General features: G+C 40.7%; 1 protein-coding gene across 13 annotated transcripts in view; it reads right to left on the bottom strand.

Annotated features, from left to right (window-relative positions):
- The window catches only part of RB1CC1 (RB1 inducible coiled-coil 1), a 169,115-nt gene that overhangs the window by 73,608 nt on the left and 70,367 nt on the right, over positions 1-25,140 (bottom strand). For all 13 annotated transcript variants that reach the window (XR_012157216.2, XR_012157218.1, XR_012157217.1 and 10 more), the window contains 6 exons: positions 16,447-16,631; positions 15,327-15,513; positions 15,150-15,231; positions 13,725-13,786; positions 12,332-12,435; positions 9,656-9,782 (listed from right to left, as the gene is read on the bottom strand). Coding sequence is in view for 10 of the 13 variants with exons in the window: in XM_073331179.1 (XP_073187280.1) it covers positions 9,656-9,782; positions 12,332-12,435; positions 13,725-13,786; positions 15,150-15,231; positions 15,327-15,513; positions 16,447-16,631 (747 nt within the window). In the remaining 3 variants the exon portion in view is untranslated. The remainder of the gene's footprint in view (positions 1-9,655; positions 9,783-12,331; positions 12,436-13,724; positions 13,787-15,149; positions 15,232-15,326; positions 15,514-16,446; positions 16,632-25,140) is intronic.

The raw sequence follows: 25,140 nt of genomic DNA, 5'->3' as shown, positions 1-25,140 counted from the left end.
AATTTATGTTATGGTTAATATACGGTTTTATTTCTAAATCAACATTCTGGAACAGAGGTTAAAACCCTACTTTAAAATGTGTATCTTATAGTTAACGTAGGAGTCTCATCACAAAGAATCTTGTTCGTTAGTGCAGAATTGCAAAGCACTTCGAATTCTGCTTGATATTCTGCTGTAATCCCAATGAGTTGATGCACAGCAATTAAAAAGACAAACCTGAGTAAGTTACTCATATTTCACCCACACAGACCCTCCAGATTCGCAAAAGAGCAGAAGTATAACTGAAATCTGTATATCCCAGGGAAATATACACGTAGAAACCAAAATGAATTTAATTAAAGGCATATTTACAATATTTAGTGTAATTGCTGAAGGCCAACTGGGCAATCTGCATGCTGCCCCCACCCCGAGCACTAGTTCCATAGCTCCCATTGGCCAATGGGAGCTGCAGGGGCAGCGCCTGCGGGCGGAAGCAGCATGCACAGCTGCTTAGCCGCACCTCTACCTAGGAGCACTCAGATCCGGCACCCCGCACACCCCCTCCTCCATGCCCCAAGCCTCTTCCTGCACCCATACTCCCTCCCTGAGACTGCGCCCCAACTTGAGCCCATTTCTGCACCCAAACTCCCTCCCTCTTAGTTAACTGGAATTTTTGACTTACCAGCGCCCCTCATTCCTCCAACATGCTGGATACTGTACCTTTAATGTACAACAGGCATCCCATGACAAAGTAGAAATTTTTCAGAGACTGTTGCCCTTATGTTGTAACTATTTTTTAGGCCTCACTGCTGCAAAGAGTTTCATGAAAGTGGATACTTACGCCTACACAGATATCTCTGCAGGATTAGGGCCTTAGTAAAGTTACCACTGCCTGCAGAATTGTTCAGTAGAAAAATGAAGCGAGGCAGTTAAAATTCCTCTATTGCTATTTTCTGCCCTCCACTGGTTTACTTTCAGAAGATTACCTTCAACTATAAATGCTAGAAACTAATGGAAATCTTGCACTCTGTAGAATAGTATGATATGAGTACTCTTAATTGTCAAACATAGGCAGGGCATATGACAACCTTGACTTATATGGATAACAGCAATATCACTAGCACGAAACATAAAATTACCAGGTTTTCAAGCCTCAAAGCTTCAGGCAACAATTCCAAGTGGAAATTAGAAAGAGTAATGCAATTAGGTATATTAAAGAGTTTTCATGCTTCTCTTTTGCAACTAGCCACTGTCTAGAAAAGGATGCTGCACTTGTCTGTCTCAGTAGGCATTTCCTGTGTTCGTATTCAATACGGCCTTTTTAGCTATGAAAAAATCAGGTGATTTAAATATTAAAAAAGGGGGAAAAGTCTCCAAGAAGAGACACTATTTTTCTTAAAGGGATTGTCCCATGTTTGATACTACTATCAAAAACATTTTTTCCTTTGGGGTTAAATTTCAATGTATGTAATTTCTTTCAGTAAAACCTGTAAAAAATATTGCAGGACCCCTGCTGTAGTGACAAGCATCTGGATTCACAACAGATGCTTTAAAAATATATATATCAGCGACGCTTAAATATATTTAATATTGGCCAAACGAGAAACATGTTTTGATGAACATGAGCCAATACTGATGTCAGAGTGAGCATACTAAATATTACTTAAAAAGACATGTAAGGTTAGGAGGTCCCAGGGATTTCAGAAATCCAAAATTTAAAGAATGCAGCAGTCTTAATACCATATTTTAGGAAAGACTGAAATCATCCGTTAAAGATTAGCTTAATTCAAAGGTGAATGATTATTATTCAGAATTTGTATGGTGCATACCAGAGATGCATGACATTGTATAATGAATAGACGCATGGCCCCTTTTCCGAACTGATCACAAAAACATAGGGGCACTGGGGGAAACAGCAGGAGAGGAGGAAAAGCAGGAGAGAGCGAGGGAGGGAGAAAAGAATACACAATAAGTTTACAAGGTTGCTTGGATAGTAGTGTGCTTCATGTTAGTCATGTTATTTTTAAAAAAGTTTTATTTTACTGCAAAGGAATGTGTTTGAAGATTATGGAATAGTGTGGTTTGAAGCTGACCAGGACACTAGGGTAACACTTCTACTCTCACAAAAATGACACAAAAAAGGCTCTTTACTTAAAAGGTATCAAAGCATTACACATATCCATCCCATCTGAGAGCCAGCCTCGCTCATAATACAGAAGAACCTCAGAGTTACGAACACCAGACAGTTACAAACTGACCAGTGAACATACCTCATTTGGAACCAGAAGTATGCAATCAGGCAGCAGAAGAGATTAAAAAAGGGAAATGAAGAGTATGTTTTTAAAAACATAATTTGACGGGGTAAGGAAACTGTTTCTGTGCTTGTTTCATTTAAATTAGCATTGGTAAAAGCAGCATTTTTCTTTGCATAGTAAAGTTTCAAAGATGTATTATGTCAATGGTCAATTGTAAACTTTTGAAAGAACTATAAGGCTTTGTTCAGTGTTACGAACATTTCTGTTATGAATAACCTCCATTCCCAAGGTGTTCTTAACTTTGAGGTTCTACTGTACAGTGATTTTTAACATCACACTGGCATAGCGATTATTTACCTATTCAGAGAGAATAATGTTACTTAATGATCAAAATCACTACCTGAAGCACCCTAAGATCTCTTTGGACATCTCTCACTCAAATACTGACCAGGCTTATCTTTGTTTATACAGCGAGTTGAGAAGGCATGACAATCACTTTGTGATAATTGCACAAAATAATTTAGAGTAACAAGAAAGTGTTGGGGGAGGGCAGGTCCAAAAAAAAAAAAAAATCACAAAATAAAAATATAGAGTGACAAACTGTCAGTGTTCATTAATACTTCAATGCAGCATGAAAAATAGGATGCACCCTACAATGAAGGGAAAAGTAGGTAAAAAAATCAATATTACTTAATATCAGGAAATTAAGAGTTTAAAAGTTGAAATAATCAGCTTTGAGGATCTTTAGAAAATGATCAACACCAGCATCCTTAAATAAATACCATAACCTATGATACTGTATATGTTTCCAGGGTTATTTAAACTTGTACATCATGCCAATGATATGTTGTTAAAAACATGTTAAAAGAATAAAACAGAGGTCCTATCAGGACATTTATCTACTGCATTTGGAATAGTATTTGAAGTTATTTATGCAGTTTGGGTATAAATGAGCCCCCATTTCCTTTCTTCTACAATTTGTCTTGTCAATTTTGGCTTTGACCCTACAATTCACTGAGTATAGATGGACTGCTGTGCCCACGCACAATGCATCACAAGAATCACAAGGTAAAAACCTTCGGAGTAATGGAGAGATTGAAAGATAATACATCTGAGGTTTGAACTCAGGAGATATTTATTTGAACCCAGTAGATATCCTTATAGGGATATGGAAATAACGTTTCTCAGTTCAAGAGCAGCAAACCAATCTAGAGTAGGCAGGGAGAGAATGATTAGAGACAGCTGAAATTTCCTGATGTATCTGGAGTAACGGGAGTAGAACTCTCTGCTTCTGGTGTTCAGAGGTACTCATTCTACAGCAGTGGTTCTCAAAGCCAATCCATCGCTTGTTCAGGGAAAGCCCCTGACGGCCTGACGGGCCGGACCGGTTTGTTTACCTGCCGCTTTGGCATGTTCGGACGATCATGGCTCCCAGTGGCTGCGGTTTGCTGCTCCAGGCCAATGGGGGCTGCGGGAAGCGGTGCGGGCCAAGGGACGTGCTGGCCACCCTTCCCGCAGCCCCCACTGGCCTGGAGCGGCAAACCGTGGCCACTGGGAGCTGCGATCAGCCGAACCTGCGGACACGGCAGGTAAACAAAACCGGTCCAGCCGACAGGGGCTTTCCGTGAACAAGTGGCTGACCGGCTTTGAGAACCACTGTTCTACAGCACTAGTACTCAGAAGAGCCTGTACTTTTTTTGTTAATAGCCCTTTGTGGGAAGGGTCCTTCAAAAGGGACGAGATGAGGAGCGTGCATGAAGGCTTTGAATTGGGTTCCATAGCCTTCCTTTTCTGTATCTAAAATCCATCTGTCCAAGGTAATAGTTGTCTATGCATTGTAAAATTTGGACAGAAGTTCTCCAGAACCATAGATGGGATCCTCCAAGATTGGTTAGAAGCTCTCGATTAACATGTCAAACCCATGGCCTGACATTTGGTAAGGAAGATGTGACTAAGGAGTTCTTTGTCTTTACATGAGGTTTTAAGATTTCTTCCTCTCCTGTGTCTGCAAAGATGTTTGCTGTCGAGGATGCTGTTGATAGTAAGGCTGCCTCCTCTGGTTATGGTACAAGAAGGATGAAAAATGTGGGCTACATTGCCAATGATACCTAGACATCCTCTTTCTATAAGGAGACAAATCCTAGACATCTTGCTATGGATCGAGTATCTTTCATTTTTTCCAGTATCTCATCCATTTTTGCACTAAATAGGTCAGCGATTCTCAATCAGGATTCCGAAGCCTCCTGGGGGACTTCAGGGGTCCATCAAGCAGGGCCAACATTAGACTCTCTGGGGCCCAGGGCAGAAAGCTGAAGCCCCATCGCATGCCACCCGGGGCTGAAGTCGAAGCCTGAGTAACTGTGGCATGGGGCCCCAGACAATTCCCCTGCTAGCTACCCCCTAATGCTGGCCCTGGCTTTTATATGCAGAAAACCAGTTATTGTGGCACAGGTGGGCTGTGCAGTTTTTATAGCATGTTGGGGGATGGCAAGGATCAGAAAGAAAAAGGTTGAGAACCCCTGAAACAGGCCACCCCGTTCAAAGGGTATGTCCTCCATTTTAGATTTCATATCAAATGGGAGAAAAGATGAATGTAACCAAGCATGTTTTTGTAGAGCTATTACAAATCTCCCTGATCTTGAGGTGGTAACAGAGCATGCCTGGCAATATTTTGACCTTTCTTAATAAGGGCTGATGTTAATTTCCTCTGCTCTTCTGGTAAATGTTTAATAAAATTGGACATCTTCTCCCCTAACTGAAATCTCGCCATAACTGCTTGGTAGCTAGCTATGTGCATGTTTAAGGGTGTGGAAGAAAATGATTTTCTGCCCAGAAAATCCAATTCCACCCTGTCCTTTATCTATGGTGCTGGACGGTTTTTCTTATCTAGACTTTTTCATTGTTGCTGTTGTAACTAAAGAGTTTGACTGAGTATGCACATGAGAACAAGAAAATCCCTCCTGTGGAATTTGATATAATAATTTGTCTGTCTTTTTAAAGACTGTTGACATGAAGATGACTATTGACAAGAAGGTTTGGACCAAAAGGGACTTTTGCCAGTTGCCAAAGCCCTTCCAATATAGGCAAGGAGACTATAGCCTTGGCAGTAGATCACAGAATATCATAAACTGGAGGTGAGATCCACAATTTTAAAATCCTATCAACCAATTCACAAAATTGAATTGCATCCTGAGGAAGATGATGCTGTTGCTATCCCGACATTGTCATCAGGAGATGAGCTACTGTGTATCTTTGAAGCATTATGTTGAAAGTCAACCTGTGGAGGTCCTTCCTGGTCATCCTCTTCTGAGAAGACCTGTTCTAAATGGGGGCAAGGAGAATTCTTTAACTCTCAGATCTGTACCTCACAGGTCTGAATCTCTCAGATCCACAGATTGCATTGATGATGCTCTGGCACCCAAGAGTTTGACTTCTAGTCTGCTAAGCGAAGAGGGAAGGAGCTGGCTCGTACAATCAGGATATCTAAGGAGGCATAGGTCAGTCCTGCCAATTTCCCCAGTCTGGTATCATATCCCCAAAGAATACACCGGGAATCTGGCATTACCTTGAGCATGAACACTTCACTTGGGAAAAGCCTGTCTCTTTGGCGTAATCATGGGATCTGGATCAGACTCTGATTATGGATCCGACCCCAGACCTGATATCAAAGCCATCGGTGAGATCCACAATGTAGGGATCCCAAACCTGGAAGGTGGAGAAAAGTTCTTCACTGGTGACCCTGTAGAGGTTTGAAGTGGATGTGGTAATGATTCCAGAGACCTCTCTCTGTACTTCTTCCCTTAATCTTTTGTCTGGCAGAAAATGCAATCTCTTTGGATCCAAAGAAGAGTGAAGATGTGGATGAATTTGAGATGTAACCTCCACTGCATGTTGTTGTCTTTGCCTGAACGGATCCGAAGGTCTCATCTTCAGATCTGTACTCTTGAATCCATGTTGAGGTCTTGAGTCTTTAGATTTCAGATCTGTGATTTGAAAGTGAGGAACAGTGGAGATATGCTTTAGTTTGGCCTTTCTCTTCCTCAGAACTGAGGCAGATGCTCTCAACACATTCTGCGGATCCTTAGGATGCTTGTCCAGATATGGGGCCAGAGAGGAATGTACTGTGGCTAAAGTTGGATCTGATCAATGGGACACAGTTGATTTGGAAATAGCATGAGTCTCCAAAGCCAAATCTCTTGTCTCGAATCCGGACATAGTTGTGTAGCCAGACAGCCAGCCCCAGACCAGCATTGCTGGAAACACAGGAGGAAGCCGGAACAGGGCACTTAACATATATTCCAGCACAGCCTTTGAAGCTGTGCCTCTGGGAACATATACGATTAAGCTCACAGCAGGCAGAGGCCCTGTGACAGACATGGCTCTTAGCCCCTACTAAATAGCGTGATGCACACACACCAACATCCTAGGTGGGAAAATATTTACCCTGATAAAAGAAATGTCCAGTAGTCGAAACTTATTGTTTCTCTCCCTTGCAAGTGTAAACTACTCTTGCGAAAGCTGGCGTCACCCCAAGAGACCAGCCTCAATTTGGCATAAGAAAGGAGAAAGAGAATAAAGGAATACAGAGGTATAAGTAGGGGACCTACAGCACCATGATTTTTGAGTGCTTTTCACTATCTATCTGCTGGTCAGATAAGTGACAGCCTCCCAAGGCTTCTGCAGCTAAGAGGGTCCCTACGCCTTGTCCCTTATTCGTCTTTCCGTGGAATTGAGTGACCGATCCTGGCTTGGCACCACTGGAATCGAGAGATGCAAGGAGGGTAAGAAGCATCCACACCTGATCTCCTATCTTTAGTGTACACATATTTTGAAATAGAGCTCTATACTTTGTTTTCTTTCTTTGGGATTGTGGCTTCAGTTTTGTAACTTGTTTGTGTGTGTAACATCTCTACATTTAAATAAGTAGGCACTAGCAATTTTGTAACCACATGATTAGAATCTAGCTTAATAAATTTTGGTAACCGTTTGTGCATAAGCCTGACTTGTTTTCTCTGGTTTACTGTAAAGCAGCCAACACAATTAAAGAACCTCAGCTGTTTTGGCTCTAAAGCCTGGCCATTAGGTGAGAGTACTAAGAGCCTAGCATTCAGTTGTGCCGCCTCCACGGGGCAAACTCTTGGGGCACCTGTCAGTCAATCCTGGCTGCCCGCTGCGAAGGAGCTCGGAGCTCTAGCAGTTAAAGTCACGGGTGTGGAGAGGCTCTTAGTGCTGCCATTGGGGCACCTGTCAGTCAGTATTGACTGCCCGCTGCGAAGGAGCTCTGAGCTCTAGCAGTTAAAGTCACGGGTGGTTAGGACCTTGGGGCATCCGTCAGCCTAGCCCGGGCTGCCCGCCGTGAAGGGACAGGGCGTCCTAGCGGTTAAAGTCACGGATGGTATAAACGGGCATAGCTGGCACCTCACCAAACATCCTTGGCCGTCGGCTAACAAGTTGGTGCCGATTCTGGTCTCTTATTCTTCTTTTTGGATCCCTTAGAGCTATCGTATTCCAAAGGTTTAGCTGAGAAGGTCTCTGTTGTAAAAGAAGAGCCTGCCGTCTATTTTCTCTCATTCCTGGCACAGGGAGTGAATATGCTGCATATCTGACAGTATGCTGGTGAAAGATTTTCAGCCAAGCATTTTTGACACTGGACATGCCTAACTGAAGATGGGAAGACCACTGTGTTACCCTGGATTTGAGGGGTGGGTGTACATCAGAATGTGATTAAGTTAATTGCAACCATATTACGTTCATTCAGCCAACATGAAAAAGCTCACACCCTTCTTAGAGAAAATCTCAGGACAGCCTCTCATACAATGAAAAGGCTTTAAATCATAGTTAAGTGGTGAAACTTTTAAAAAGGGGACCTGGTCTGGTTCCACAATCATAGAATATCAGGTTTGGAAGGGACCTCAGGAGGTCATCTAGTCCAACCCCCTGCTCAAAGCAGGCCCAATCCCCAATTTTTGCCCCAGATCCCTAAATGGCCCCCTCAAGGATTGAACTCACAACCCTGGGTTTAGCAGGCCAATGTTCAAACCACTGAGCTAGCCCACAATCCTAGGAGAAGGAAGGGTAGGAGCCCTAAGATGGATGAACCTCAGGAGGGACACTATGCATACTGTCATTATGCAGTACTGAGACACATAAAAGAAGTGGTGTATAACAGTATACAATAGGGTCCCAGAACAAAATCCAAAGTCATGCATAAAGACTATATGAGACATTATCAGGTGGACAGAATCTCAGCTTGACTACCCTGAGAAACTAAGAATGTCGCTGTGGAAGCTGAGGCTGGAAGAGTTGCATCACAGATTCCCATTAGAACAGAAGCAAATGTCTCAGCCAGCAGAACCCACAGAAACAATGAACCGTCTTCAGGAACCCACTGGAAGCAGCCACTTCCTGGCTGGCTGAAAGGAAACCAGGTAGGAAAAGACAACTCCAAGAAGATTTGAATGGAAGTAAAATTGATTTGGGTTGGTGATGTGAAAATAATCTCACAGAAAAATACTATATAAATTAGCAAAGACTTAAACATATATATTTTTTAATTTGTTAAAAGTATTTCTTTTCTTTCTATTTTGGATAAGTCATTCATGGCATCAATGTTTTAAACTGCATTGGGATGTTGGGCAAAGCCTCAGCAGGGCTAAACCAAGTTGTCTGAGGGTTTCTCTGAAATTAGCTGCAAACACAGGAGCTAAGGATTCCTTGGCAAACAGAGTGCAGTAGAGGCAGAAAGTGAGAGTAGTCATGATAGTGCCTTGAGAGGGAGCAGAAGGACAGAGCTCCTTGAACTCACTCGAAAGGCAGTCTTGGAAATTGAGGAGGGAAATACCTGCTGTTTGTTTCTAGTGATTAAGGGAAACAAGACTTTGTGTATACTCTTTGTGAATAAACAGGATTGCACCAAAGAAATACCGGACTTGTGCAATCAATTTATCCTAATGGAAACAACCCATCTAAGCCCCAAAGAGGCAACAATAAAAGAAAACAGAGGAAAATAAAGAGATTTAAAACAAAAAATAAAACCATTTTAAATTAAATTTACATTTCAATTATCTAAATATGCAAATAAAAAGGCAAAAAGCAAAAACGTGCACATTTGCACACAGCAGTTTGATAATTTGGCCAAAAGTTAGGAAATGTTACCAGAATGATCCAAATATAAACTCTGGGGTGTTACGCTTCCTGTATTTTTTCAAAATGCCACCATTTTGCTTTCACTGAAGACTTTAGACTCCCAAAATCTTTGATAGTACATGATGAGACTTTCTCTTTAGGCCTATGCGAAAAACATATGCCCACCACATTAATCTTTGGATTTTGGAGAAAAGATTATATAATGAGCAACCTATTCAAAAAATTTATGAAAATATTCTTTTTTCTTAAAACCTTACCAAAGAAAAACAAAATACCTTTTGCTCATTCAGCAGGTCTGTAATGGTCTGCGACATTTCATCCAAACTTTGTGCTGCTTTTACCAGGTTATGTAGAGCAATTACATGCTGGTGAAGAGGTTCAAAGTCACAAAGTATGGGAACCCTTCAAAAACAAAGTATTTTTAAATTTTAATTTCTTCAATACTACAGTACCACAAATTCAATTTAAAATGTATAGATACAGTAAACAACCTAATCCTGATTTATTCATTTTCTTTATTTCACCAATTTTGCAGGCAATAAACTAGGGCAACAACTTTATTCCAGGTTCTTTACATTAGCAACTCCAAGCAGTTTCAGCGATAGCGTTCTTTCAAATGACAAAAGAAACTATTTAGATTTGAAGTACCATTTCTAAGAAGCTTTAGGTTAAACTCCAGGTTATGTTCTGCCTCCCTCCCAGCCCCCAAAGGAGAGGTTTATGAATAATACCTAGAGTTACAATAACTCTAAGAAGTGATGAAAACTATAACTAAAGAAGATTGAATTACAATGGATTTCTCAGCTGTTTTTAAAAAGAAACGGATTGGAAAGATTTACTGTATATCAAAGTTGACAGAATTTAATATAACATTGCTAACCCATAAACATTTTCCCCATAAATATTACAATAAGACTTTGGGAAAATATATTAATTCTTAACAGATGAACTCTCGATGCTGTGTACATAAAAAGACAGGATGATGAGTTTGTTGTGATCATGATGCAAGTGTCTCGTGCCAAGCCTCAATACTTCCCCCCCTTCAAAACTTCAATCCCTTTAAATTACATATGAACAGGAAAAGTAACATTAATACTAATACAATTAAAGTTGAACTATGAATATAACAAAAAGGGATGCGGTTTATATTAAAAAATAGACCAGCATTAAACAAAATAAAATTATTAAAACCTTAATCAAGGTTTGTGTGTGCAAAATATCATACGTTAAACGTTTTCACTGATTTTAGATTCATAATAAATGTAATATTAATTTAGCAATTCGACACCTCATTGTCTGGTATTCTTATATAAATGATTTATTGCAGGAACAAATGGTGATCTCAAAGGAAAAATATTGACTAAAATATTGATGGACACTATTAGAAAAGATATTTTAAAGAGAATTCTGTGAGTAGATGCCTTGTTATAAAGCATGGAAGCTTTTAAGAATTTCTAACCTACCACAAACAGTGAATGCACTTAAACTGTCCTAACTACTTTAATTAATTTATTCACCCAAACTTGATCAAAACACTGCTTCCAATTTTAAGGATGTACTCTCTTCCCACTGAGGGCTGGTCTACACTAAAAAATGAGATTGACAGTCATGTTGCTCAGGGGTGTAAAAAAATCACACACCTAAGCAACATATTTAAGCCAACCTCAGTCTGCAGGCAGACAGAGGTAGATTGACGAAATAATTTTTCTGTTATCCTACCTACCGCCTCCCAGGGAGGTGGATTACATATGCCAACAACAGAACCCCTCCAGTTGACATAGGTAGTATGTACACTCAAGCACTAGAGAAGCACAGCTGCAGCACGGCAGCTCTACTCATTGCAGCATTTTAAGTGTAGACAAGCCTTGGGATACAAACATGTAGAGCCAATTTCAGCCTCAACCGGCCACCTAAACTCAACCCCTAGACCAGTGGTCCCAAAACTGGGGGGTAGGGGGGGCCACAGAGGAATGTTCGGGGGGGAAGGGGTGCAGGACGGCCTGGGCCAGCCCCCACGGAGGCGTAGGGAGGGAGCGCCACCCTGCCCTGCTCTGCCCCAAGCTGCAGCTCTGTTCTGTCCCCAGCCACAGTTCCGCCCCCAGCTCTGTCTTCAGCCCAAGTTTCACTGCTGAGCCAACTGTGCAGTAATGGCGGGGTGTGGGGGAGGGGTGGGGTATGGACAGTTTCCATTACTGGTAAGGAGATGGCCTTAGACTGACTGCCATAAATGACAATCAGGCCCTGAAGAATGTGGCTGGGGGATCCGATGACCATGTTTAATACATTTCCTATTGTCCTGTATGGGAGGGAGCTGTTTATTGCTGTCTGACCAAAATCAGTCAGGCAGAAAAGATTTGTAAAGGAGTCATGTAATCCAATGTTGAACAATCCTCGTGATTGCTCCATAAGGGAGCTACAGTTGTGAGAGAAGAGAGGCCCCACAGGCCTGATTTGTCCTTTTCAACCACAAAAGCCAAATGCTAATTGCAGAGAAAAGAAGACCTGATCAAGGTAACCCTGTCAAGCAGCTCACTACCGCTCCAATTTCAAGCTATTGGCCCAGTGTTTTTATACATTTTGTACACTGTCTATGTATTAAAAGGTCTAATCTTTGATACAACAGGCATAGAACTCCTGTTAATATTATGTGAATTAAGGGGAGGAAAAAATATAAATACAAACCTCTTTAAACAGGACAGTTTCAATGCCATTATACAGAAACAATGATGAACTGCACTGTACCCTTTTATCTGTCAGGTACTCTCTCACATTTAGGAATAAAGCTGCACCCTACTTAAATGACATCCAGCATCTCCTCTCCATCTTCTGGCACAGCCAGACAATGCTACCAAAATTTTTTTTTAAATGTTTTATCTTTGTTTTGCTTTTTCATAATGGAGGTTTTCGTGTTTGTTTTTTGTTCTGTATTTTCCATTCACTAAGCCACTTACCTGAGTAATGGTTGCACTTCTGAAGGACAAAAAGACTGCAGAAACTGCAAGTCAGTTAATGAGATATCTGGAAGTTCACTGTCAAACCTGCGAGGCTTTCGTGTCTGTATAAAAGAGAAAATTTGCACAGTGATGAAATTATGAGTACAGTCAAAATGACGAAGGTAAGATTAAAAAGGAAAATAGTGAACAACATATTAATAGAGAACTGATTTTTTAAAAATCTGTAGGATCTCAAAAGTTTTTATTCTTCTTATAGAAAGCTTAGTCTCAGTTTTATTAAAAAGTCTACATGCACATATATTCATTAACCCTCTCTATGATGTTGTGAGTAGCAATTCCTCCTTCTTACTAAGTTTTTTGAATCATAAATATGATGTGGGGGGGGGAAGAGAAGGGAGAGCAGAGGCTTGAAAATTAGTGTACTGCTAAACAGCTAAATATTAGTTTAACTGAGGAGTTATAATATTAAAACAGGGGGAATCCTTTATCTGACTATGTATGGTACTATTATAAAATGCCAAGGAGCAAAATACTGAAAAAGCACTTTATGGGACAGAAAGTCAAAAATATAATGACATGAGCAACATTTCATAATGATCAGAAACATGGAGACATGCCATTGTTAGAGTCAAACAAGTTGAATCAAATCAAAGCAGAAACCTGTCCAACCCACAATCATGTTATATTTGCTAGCCACTTCAGACAATTTAGGATGGTGAATATATTCCATTCCACCATCCAGTGAATGTGTGAAAAATATTCTGCTTGCTTTTATCACCTAATAAACTCTATGGCTGTATTATGCAGGTTAGAGTAGATCATCGTACTGATCTCTCCTGGCTTCAAAATCTTAAATCTATTTTTTTTTTTTTTGCTCCCTGAAAATATCTGTATTTATAATCCCACAAAATTTTAACTTGACTTCAAAAAGAGAAGTACCAAGTTGACTCTGCCCCCAGTATCATATTGCCATCCATGAACAGTTCTGAATCAAAGTGTCATTATACAGGTTAAATCCTTAATTTTTTATATCCTCTTCATAGCAAGAGACAGTACAGGTATTCTGAACTCAAGGCTCAGGGCAAAACTGGTTTAAAATGTGCCACTCAACAACAAAAATTCAGAAGTACTATCAACCAACCTCCCTAATTTGAGAGATTAGTATTACTTAGTATAAAACACTTGAAAATTGATTTTTTTTTGTTTAACTTGGCAAAAGTGTGTTCAAATCCAGGCAGCCAATTAACTGCTAGACTTGCAAAGTAACTTTGCCTTCGCTAGTGTGTGAATATTCAGATATCGATTTTTCTACAGAAACTATGATTATAAAAATACATTTGAAAGCCTCAAGTTTCTGAATGTAGGAGGAGATATAGCATGGAATACATACACAAAAGGATGGAGGCCAAGAGTCAAGTCCCCTAAACAAACGATTCCTTAAAAAAGACTTCCCTGTACAAAGAAACAAACTTTGGTTATTTAGCAGTCATGCACACAACATTCAAACACACCACAAAGATGGAACACAACAATCTATTGTACATGTAAGTGTTGCACTAACTTTGGCAGCTCACTACACACTGGCATTTTTCGACAGATAATAATGTCAAATGACTGCAGGATTTCAGACCAAAAAGCATGTCAGAATTCTGTCCCCCATTCAAGCCTTTTTGTTTTTTCAGGATGGCCCTCATACCCAACCAATCATCCTCTTTATAGATCTCCAAGTATCTTCTCTCCTCTTTGAAGTTTCCCTCCAAAATCCCTTTTTACTGTTAATCTTTTTATCCAACACTATCTACTACTCTTTGTTTGCTTTGAATTTCATAAAGTAGGGCAAAAGAAATCAATAATAAGCTTTACAGCGGGCTGACATTAGAGAAAAAGGTGCCCTGGGCGAACTTATATTTTGGCACCGCTGGCCCCCGCTGTCTCCCCAGGTCCCCCTCATTGCCCCTGCTGCCTCCCTGGACTCCCTCCCACCTCCCCCGCCATCGTCCCCAGGCCCCTGCTGCCTCCCTGGGTTCCCCCCCAAATCACTCCCAGGCCCTGCTGCCTCCCCACCACACTGTCTCGAGCTCCCTTCCACAGTCTTGCACCCCAGGCCTGCCCCAATCCTTGCTTCTTGACCACAGAGTCCCCGCCCCCCCGACCATAGCACTCTGAGTGGTCGCCCACATTGCCCACCTGTAAGGCCGGCCCTGCTTCACAGAAAAAAAAAATAAGATTAATCACATTTTTTTTGTTTTTAACTTTGTCCTGCCTTTCTCTATTTCTTTTGCCTGTTATTTCAAGTGTTTGCCCAAATGCTCTTCAAGAAATGATCTTTTGTTGTTGTTTCTGTAAAGCACACCACAAGTTCCACCACTGAATATTAAATAGCAACATCAAAAAGTTACCTTAATAAGATTAATACAGAAGTTTGTATAAATCAGTTTAAAGTAGCTATTGCATTAAAGTATAAACATGTTAAATAACTGAAGTTTTTTAAACAAAGATTTTAAATTAACTGAGAATTTTTAACAATATTTTGAATAAAATATATGGCAGGGTTTACTAATTTGTTGGCTTACTTCTTTGTTGGCACACTTTAGAAAAGTAACTCCATTTTTAATATATTTTGTATTGTATATATTTTGTACATATCAAATTGAAAGTTATTTTTATTCACATGATCATCACTTATAGTACATATCATTAATCTAGGTGTTCCAAACTAAGACAGCTCAACTATACAGCGTTCGTTGTTTGAAAACTACAGAAACGCACTAAAATGGTAGTTGTGATTCAAGTTACAGAAGAGGAAAACACTTACTAAACAATTTCCCAAAAGATTCCCTTTTTGCCTTTTCAGCTTCATATAGATGTTTCCCATCTTTTATTAAAGCACCAGCCCACTACAAAAGGGAAAACATATACAGTCAGCATGGTAAGCCAATTTCCATGATCACACAAAGGTAGAACCTTGAAATTATTCATTTAACTCGCTTACCTCCCTGTAGTGTTTTATAAACATTTTTCTCCTTACAATCTCAACAACAGCTAAACAGTACATTTGAGGAACAGTACTGAGAGCCTCTACAATCTTGACTCGTTCTAGCAGCTCTGTTACAAGGCGAAACAAGGCTTGCAGTTTCTCTCCATCTTGGTCCGCATGAAGCATCACAAAGCAACACCATCTACAGAGTAAAATATACCAGTAGTTGCAAGATCATCAGACTTCTAAAAGGAAAGCAAGGATGTTATACTAATGCACATTTATCACAATTAAGTTCACACCCTGGATTATTTTTTCCTTAGAGTCTCATTTTGCTTTTAAAAAGATATCTGTTGATCAGTCACCTGTTTGTTTGTTTACATTGCGGACAATATGTCTACTTCCTGAAAAAGACACTAACAATCCTTCCCAAACACGGTTTTTATTCATATTTTTCATGCTGGCAATGCCCTGAAGCGTACAGGACAGCCGCAGAGTGAGCAAGACACTTTATTTTCCGTTGAGCAGGGCTGAATGTGATTACACTGATCATTATTTAGTGCTGGACAGCATCTGTCTCGTATCGCAAATGTTAGACAATAATTTCATTTTACTGTGCTGTCATTGCATGAAATCTTTATATCAACATACTGTAAATAAATGACAAATTACTAACTAGTTTAACTTATTCTATCTCATCACAAACTGCTGAAAAGTATTCTGTTTAAAACATGTATTCTGAAAGCATTACTCCGCTTTTAAAGCACCAAAATCTACATAATTGCTTATCATAGGTCACATGAGACATTTTGTCCATTTACTACCAATTCCTTGAAATGTTTTCACCAATTTGGATTGTATTAAGGTACAGGAAAAATAGTTTTAGCTATTGTACAAAAAACACAAACTAAGCCATATTACTGTGCCTGATTTACATCACAGACATCATATGATATGCGTAATTTCAATCTTCATCACATTTCTTCCCTCCAAAACCAAAAAACTATATGTATTAATCCAGAAAAAAATGAATCCAGTAAATACTGTATTTAAGATTTATTCATATGACACTTTATATGATAAATTCCAGTGACATAAACCAAAAAAAGCTTTAAAGAAAACTGACATCACTTACTTTAGTCTGACTTGTAGATTATTTGCAAGCTCTTGTTTGGCAGTGGTACATTTCTGCTTAATATCTAACAGTTTCCTGTGATTAGTTAACATAATCATCAGCTGATTTGCATGACTCAAACACAAATCAGGTAGCACAGAAGGATCTTTCAAGTTCTCAGCTCTCTTCTGATTAGCCAAAAATCCCTATAAGAAGAGAAATGCTTGTTAAGCGGATCTGTGTGACAAAATGAAGGATGTTCGCCCCTTAGTTGGTTCTACATCAGTGTCACTGTTTACTTATTTACATAGCACATTCTATCTGTAAGGAAGTGAAACAGCTTTAACAAACTTACCTGGCCTCACTCTGAGATATGCTTTGATCACTGAACAAGGTGGTATTGTTCCAGGGTTTTATTCCTTAAATAAAATTCTATTAATTACTATCAACAAATAAAGAAAAAAAGAACCACTGTATATTTAAATATTATTAACAAAGACTGGTGCTATTTTGTAAATGGGCAAATTTAACATCCCACAGCAAACAAGGCAGCATACAGGGCAGTCTATTTTGTTCTTAAAACTATAGTCATCGATATAATGAAGTGCAGATGGAATATTTTCACACATCAAGAGGAGAACTGTCACTTTAGTCCTTTTTAAATCTTAAACTGTTTTGTCAAGTCTTGCAACAAAACTATTTTATAGGCTAAAATCATTCCAATTATGTAGTTGCCTTAATCAGGCAACTTTTTCTTATTGCCTGCATCATAACAGAGCCTCTTTTAGACCACTTTTCCCACTCTCAATAACATGGACCACCTCCATACCTATTTGACATAATGTAAATATTTTTTAAAATATACCGCCAATAATTCACATTTTAAAAATTCAAATAGTAAAAAAAAAAAATGCTCAGTTTGACAAAAACAATACATGAAAAATAAAATAATAGCTACGCATAGATGGATTTATTTCAATGATTCTGCACAACAGAGTTGACTTTGACGTTTCTGTAAAAGTACTCTCATATTCTTATTATGTAATGCCACCTACTGACCATAACTATACATGCAACTCCCAACTTTCAAAGCTCGAAAATGTTCTTTAAAGTTATATTAACCCAGAGAGTAATGTTTACTTTTGACTTGTTCTTGAATACTTGTATTACCTGATTCCTACATGGAAAATAATTAAAATATTTTCCACCTGGGAATCAAGTGCAGCCAAGACAAGTGACTGTCTAATACTATTTTGACTTCCAACTAATATTTTGGCTTCACTTCATGTATTATTTGTATTTGTTACTATGGCATCTGGCATGTCATTTACTTCACAAATAAATATATATATATAAAGCTAGAAGTTATTTACATTTTTTTCATGCAAGATTAAAACTATTTATATTATGTTTCACTACTATATATATATTTTTAATACATAGGCGTGCCCATCACTGTCTTGGGAACTGAACAGTATTACAACATTCCCACCAGCTTCTTTATATTTATATCGAGGTACTACTGGTTTGAATAAGCCAGATGAGGTTAATTGCCATGGTGCCACATAGGGAGTGAGGTATTTTCTCAGGTAGTCAGGACACAAACCAGACATAGTTGTAGTAATCCAAGTTAACAGACTGAACTGCACCCAAACTAAAAAGAGAGCCCATTAATTCTTTGCAGAATTGGTGCTTCCTGAGGTTCACACCATGAAACAGGCAGGCAACTGCAAATCAGTCAATCATTTAAACTCAAACATTCAACAATTCAAAGGCATAATATACAGAAACACCTTTTGTGTCACTCTCCCTACAATTTCCAAAACCGTGTGCTGGAGGAGGAAGGACTACAGCAGGAACAGAACAAAGGTGGAGATTTTCAAATGCACAAATGACAGAGATACACTGACTTTCAGTAGGCGTTACCTGACATTTGGCTCTTTGAAAATCTCTACCAAAATGGCTAAAAAGTTAGTGTCTTGGAAGGTGTCAACAGTGAACTTATTACTGAAGTTTCCTGTAAGTTTTAACAATTGTTCCAAGTTAGTACTTTTTCATCAATTTTGTAATTTCTAAAAAACATAACGTGCTAAAAACAGATAGTTTGCAAAATGTTAAAACTTGTTCAATTGCCCTAGTATTTTACTATGGTTATTCACTGCTCTTGGAAGAGTGCAGTAGTAAACAACAACTGCAACATCACTACGCTCTCTTCCTCTTCCTTTATTGGTTGGTAAACTTTTGAGAAAAAAATGTTTTCCCAGGATCTAATATTAATAGATTTCAGAAATTTCAATAAAAGATCTTTTCTATTTTATCATTCCCTTTATGGCATTTTCAACCCAAACACTAATGTATTGCACAAGAGCACGAAACTCGCTAGTCTAGTTTCAAAATCTGAACATAGTGAAGAGAAAAACTACACAACTGGCATAAAGGGGAAAAGTTAATTTTAGCAATGTAAGAAGTTTTAAGTAAAAGGTAGGGGTTTTTTCCCCCTTTAGGTATAAAAGCTAACCAGAGTCATTTCTAAAAACAGTATTTCATAGAGCAGTTAGCATCAGATGAAGTGAGCTGTAGCTCACGAAAGCTTATGTTCAAATAAATTGGTTAGTCTCTAAGGTGCCACAAGTACTCCTTTTCTTTTTGCGAATACAGACTAACATGGCTGTTACTCTGAAATAGAGCAGTTAGGCGTCTTCATAAAGGCATTGTTTCATATTTTGAAGATTAACATATTATCCTTAATAAATGAACTGTGTCCTTTCACTTCTTGATATTAATTAGCTCTAATATACATATTCTACATTTTCCCATCAGATCATTAGACACCAAAAAGATGACCGTTGGTAGCTGGGGAGAAATGCTAAAGACTTCCTTACGTTAACTGCATGTTACTATGGTCATAAGGTGATGTAAATGCTAATGAGTTATAAGGAGAACTAGCCAATTGGCCTATCAGATTAAAAGCCCTCGGATAATATCAGGGTAACACTACAAAGATGGACAGGAGTTCAACCCTCATGTATGTTAATAAGTTTTGGTAGGTGTATGAGTAACTTATTGTAAATGATGTCAGACTGATGGCGGAACGTCATCCCTTCCAGTCCCTCAACAGGAGCCAGCCACCTCTACTCTTCTTCAGGATTCCATATGGATATGTGAATATGAAAAACCTGGAAATACTGGTGCTGGACTCCCTGCAATTTCTAACCATTGCAGTCTATGTGGCAGCTATATTTGTAATAAAGCTTTTAATAACAGTACAATAGATGGGATTGTGCTTGCTGTTTCTCATGTTCCTCAAGTCTACAACCCCAACAGTGCTCCTAGCCTACATGGTGCTGTTAGCCCTAATGTTTTGAATAGTACAGTAGTCATGGAGATCAGATTTTTGCATAGGCATGGGAAGGTGCAGGGGGTGCTGCAGTACCCCCAGGTTTTGCGCCCAGCATCCTGACTGCCGGCTCCACTGCCATCCCAGGGTCCTTCTCAACCGCTGGCCCCAGGGGCTCCGCTGCCAGCCCAGGGTCCTGGTTGCCGGCCCCAACTCTAGGAGTTGGTGAGGGGCGTGGAGGGTGCAGCTCAGCACCCGCACTCCAAAAATTGTTCCAGCGCCACTGGACTTTTGTCTAATACTAGAGTTTAAAGAGGTCATCAGTATTATGCAATACCATAATCAGTAAAGGCTACAATTGTGTGGCACATCTTTCACTGTGTTTTGTCCTATGCAAAGTCAACTATTACCTCTCCACAATGGAGGCCGTGGCAACTGTATGCCCTACCTCCCACAATGGAGGAAAAATGCACTGGTCATTTTGTTGACTGGAAAGTGTACGCTGTCCAGGCACTAACATAGCCCATGCCTGTGACAGTAACCCAAGAGAGCATGAAACTGCCAAACACATTCACACCTTCTCCCATGCCAGTCCTTACCTGTGGGAAAAGCTCCCAATCAAAATCCTCCTTCAAGTCTTTTTCAAAACTCACCTATTCTGTAATGCATACAGAAAAGTGCCGTTAATGGCTAGATAAGTAGAGAGCTGTGATTACTGGTTCTGACTTGCTAATAATTGCCCATATCCTCTTATTTCTGTTACTCCATGTTCCCCAATACCCAGACCTCAGCCTCTTGTTGGTCTGATCCACCTGGTATTTTAGACTAATGTTTTGTGAGCATTACCGGAAAAAGCAAGCTTAATCATCATAGCTATTGGTACCTGCAATGGTTTGAGGGAATTGTGATCTACCACAGTACCACTGCATCTGTTATTCTGATCCTGCAAGATGCCCTGCCCAAATCAAGCCAGAGGGAACCAGTTGATATCAAAGGCCCTACCAGCTTCAGCTGAATCTTTAATACCACCAGTCATGTGACCATAAGGTACTTGCCATCTCTGCCTGTCTCATATGAGTCATTTTTCCTTCCTTTGCCTATTTCCCCATTAACGGGTTTATTTGGGCATAAGCTTTCATGGGTAAAAACCCCACTTCTTCAGATGCATGGAGTGAAAATTACAGATACAGGCATAAATATATATTGGCACATGAAGGGAAGGGAGTTACCTTAGAAGTGGAGAATCAATGTCAAAGGCCAGTTCAGTAAGGGGGGATGTGCTCCACTCCTAATAATTGATGAGGAGGTGTCAATACTAAGAGAGGGAAAATTGCTTTTGTAGTGAGCCAGCCACTATCAGTACTTATTCAAGCCCAAATTGTAGCTCAGCAGTTTAATTTTCAGTCATGCATCTGAAGAAGTGGGTTTTTTACCCATGAAAGCTTATACCCAAATAAATCTGTTAGTCTTTAAGGTGATACTTCGTTGTTTTTGTGGATACAGACTTAACACGGCTACCTCTCTGATATTTCTCCATTCTCACTTTCTTCTTTTTGCCTTCCGTGTAATAAGAATTTTATTAACTTAACTGGCCAAGACAAATCCATCCCTGGTAATACTGAAGATTATAACCAAAACATCAAGCTGAAAGCAAGGCCTCTGACAGTCCACTGCTGATGAAAGGATGCCAAGTCTCAAAGACCATGTGCTTTTCCTACAATTTCACAGCAACTAGGTTGCAAGTGAGAAAGTGTCAGAGACAGAAGCTGCACTTTTCCCCACATTGTGTAAGTTGTTTTTTGTTTGTCTGTTTTTGTATCCCAAAGGAAAAGAACTGAACAATAGCAGCTCAAGACAATCTAAACAAACTTTTGTTTTCCTCAAAAAGACAACAAATACAAACTTTAGTAATAAAGGACTGTTAAGAAGACCATATATACCTGAAGAGAAAGCAAATAAGCAAAATTGTTAACATGTAACTTTACTGAATTTTTTCCATTTCAAATGCTTTCACTGTTTTTCGTCTTTCTGTGCATTTAATAAAGCATTAAGAAAATCTGTAAAGATGGTTGTTCAAATGGGAGGAGGCCAGTTATAACTGGACACAAAACTCAAGACAACACTGGTTGAATGTTTTAACAATAAATAAGGGGTGTGGTTTGTTTTTGTTTTTTTAACACTTAACCCTTGTGGGGCTAGACACCCTCTCATCAACACAACACTGTGCATGGCATCTGGGTTAGTCAAGCAATGGCAAAACTGGTTAAAGGCTATACAGGAAATGTCCTATCTCCCTATGCAGACACTGCTTGCGCTCCCTATATGCACGCACAGCACCAGTGTAGGTTTTAAGTGGCATAGAGAGGACTTTGGTGGCTCTGTCATTCTAAGGGTAAATCCCACCCTTTTTAAAATTTAACAGATGAGTGTTGAAGCAAGGTAACATACACGTTTATGGTCTCACCTTTCAAATTTCAGTTTAAGAAATTGTTTTACTTCTGCATCTCAATCAAAAGGGTCTTTGGTTAAAATGAAAGAAATTTTGTGGAACTGTCATTTGACTGTTAAAGACTTCAAATACCATATATTGCAAAATGGACACACTTAGCTTGGGAACAGAACTGGAGTGAAATAGGAGCTGTATTTGGCTAGAGTAATGTGAGAGACAGCACTTGTACGTACCAGGATGGATTCTAAATTGACCTTGCTTTTCATGAACTCAGTTCTCTCAAACATTTTTTTCTCTCTTACTAAGGACTCCTGATTCGAATGAAAGAAACCTACATACATATCTGCATTTTTTCTGGTTATTAGAAATCCAAGGTGAGTGAGGTAAAAAACTATTACTCATCTTCTCAGAACTGTTGTTCTTCGAGATGTGTTGCTCAAGTCCATTGCAATTAGGTGTGTGCGTGCTGCGTGCACAGTCATAGGAAGTTTTTCCAATAGCAGCACCCATCAGGTTGGCTATGGAGCCCCCTGGAGTGGCGCCTTCATGGCGGTGAATATAGGTGTCTGCTGACCCACCACCTCCTCAGTTCCTTCTTGCCAGCTACTCCGACAGAGGGGAAGGTGGGTGGGTTTGCAATGGACAGGGGATTGGTCCTGCTTTGAGCAGGGGGTTGGACTAGATGACCTCCTGAGGTCCCTTCCAACCCTGATATTCTATGATTCTATGAACACATCTCGAAAAACAACAGTTAGGAGAAGGTGAATAACCGCTTTTTTTCTTCGAGTAATTGCTCATGTCAATTCCAATTAGGGGACTCCCAAGCCCTAACTAGGAGCTGGGGTCAGAGTTCATGGAACGCTGACTGGAGCACCACTCTGCCGAATGCCGTATCTCTGTTGAAGGGAGGAGAAACGCATCTGCGAGAGAGCCCAGACTGATTCCGGAAGGAACAGAATCAAGAGCATTTTCTGATACTCTTCATGGCAAACAGGTCTATTTGGGGAACTCCCCACCTCTGGAAAATGTTGTGTACTATGTCCAGGTGGATAAACCATTCGTCATTGTGGAAGGATCTGTTGAGAGAGTCTGCAAACTTGTTCTGAGAACCTGGGATGTAAGATGCTTCCAGGCGAATAGAGTGGGTTATGCAGAAGTACCACAGCTTGAGGGCTTCCCAACATAGGGGAGAGGAATGAGCCCCACCTTGCTTGTTTATGTAGAACATCTCAGTTTTGTTGTCCATCATGACCCCCACGCACTTGCCTTGCAATTGGGTTTGGAAGGTTTGACATGCCTGTCGGACTACTCTCAACTCCTTGACATTGATGTGGACAGAGCTCGTCCTGCGATCAGAAACCTTAGGTCTGTAGTTCGCCCAGGTGAGCACCCCATCCCAAAGCTGATGCATCTGTCACCAGGGACAGAGAGGGCTGGGGCTTCTTGAGGGGGACTCCCCTGCATACCTCCTGTGGGTTGAGCCACCAGTGTAGAGACTTGAGAACTTGCACCGGAAGGGTAACCACTGTGTCCAGGCTGTCACGTCCCAGACAGTAGGCCAGCACCAGCCAAGCTTGGACAGGCCTGAGCCTCAGCCTGAGCCTCGTGTGCTGTACAATATACGTACATGCTACCATGTGGCTGAGGAACCTCAAGCAGCCCCGTGCCATTGTAGTAGGGTACCGCCTGAGGCTTTGCAATGACATCCATCATTGACGAAAGCAAGTCTCCAGCAGGGATGCCCTGGCCTGGCCAGAGTCCAAGACTTCTCCGATAAACTCTATCCTCCGTGTCGGGCATAGGGTTAATTTGTGCTTGTTGAGTAGGAGACTGAACCTGTCGAAGGTGGACCTTACGAAGCTGACCTGTCTCTCCACTTGGTCCCTGTAATGTCCCCTGAGCAGCCAGTCGCAGAGGTACGGATATACCTGCACCTGCCTCTGGGGTAGGAAGGTGGCCATGACCAAAATGCACTTGGTGAATACTTGTGGAGCCATTGCCAGGCCAAAGGGGACTGTGAATTGGTAATGGTTGTGGTTGATCACGAACCTGAGGAATCGTCTGTGGGCAGGAATTATCGAGATGTGAAAGTATGCATCCTTGAGGTCGAGGGCCGCACACCAGTCTCCCAGATCCAGAGAGTGAATAACTGCACTTAGGGAAATTGTGCGGAATCTCAACTTTTTCATGAAGCTGTTGAGGCCTCACAGGTTGAGGATGGGTCTGAGACAACCCCCGCTTGGCTTTGGAGATTAGGAAATAATGAGAATAGAATCCCTTGCTCCTTAGCTCCTGAAGAACCTCCTCCACTGCTCCTGAGGTGAGGAGCATTTGGACCTCCTGTATGAGGAGATGCTCGTGAGAAGTGTCCCTGAAGAGGGACGAGGAAGGGGGATGAGAGGGAGGGGAAGAGCAGAATATCCCACTTCTACCATGCGAAGGACCCAGTGGTCTGATATTATCTGAGACGAAGCACAGTAAAAATGGGACAGACAGTTCAGGAAACAGGAATGAGGCTCTGGTACGTTGACTGGTCTGCCGTCCTTAGGTGCACCTTCAAAAGGCCTGCTTAGGGCCTGACGATAGCCTCGCCGAGCCCTGGCCGAGGCTGGGTGGAGGCTGGGAAGGCTTATGCCTGCCATTCCTGCCACGCTTCTTTCAGAAGTCCTGCTGGGCCGGGGGGAGGGAAGCGTTGTGTGGGCTGAGGCTAAAATGTTTTCTCTGGGTAGCAGGGGTATGCATGACCAGTGATGTTACGTAGCCCACAAATATTTTAGGCTGTGAAGCCTGGAGTCTGTTTGCTCCGCAAAAAGGCCTGTGCCATCAAAGGCAGGTACTGAATTGTTTGTTGTACCTCCAGGGGGAAGCCTGGATGCTTGGAGCCATGAGCTCCTCTTCATTGCTATGCCCAAAGGCAAGGTATGCACGG

The sequence above is a fragment of the Lepidochelys kempii genome, chromosome 2, assembly GCF_965140285.1.
Source record: "Lepidochelys kempii isolate rLepKem1 chromosome 2, rLepKem1.hap1, whole genome shotgun sequence".
Taxonomy (NCBI): Eukaryota; Metazoa; Chordata; order Testudines; family Cheloniidae; genus Lepidochelys; species Lepidochelys kempii.
The sequence above is the reverse complement of the archived record's forward strand: the minus strand, read 5'-3'. Positions and strand labels throughout refer to the sequence as shown.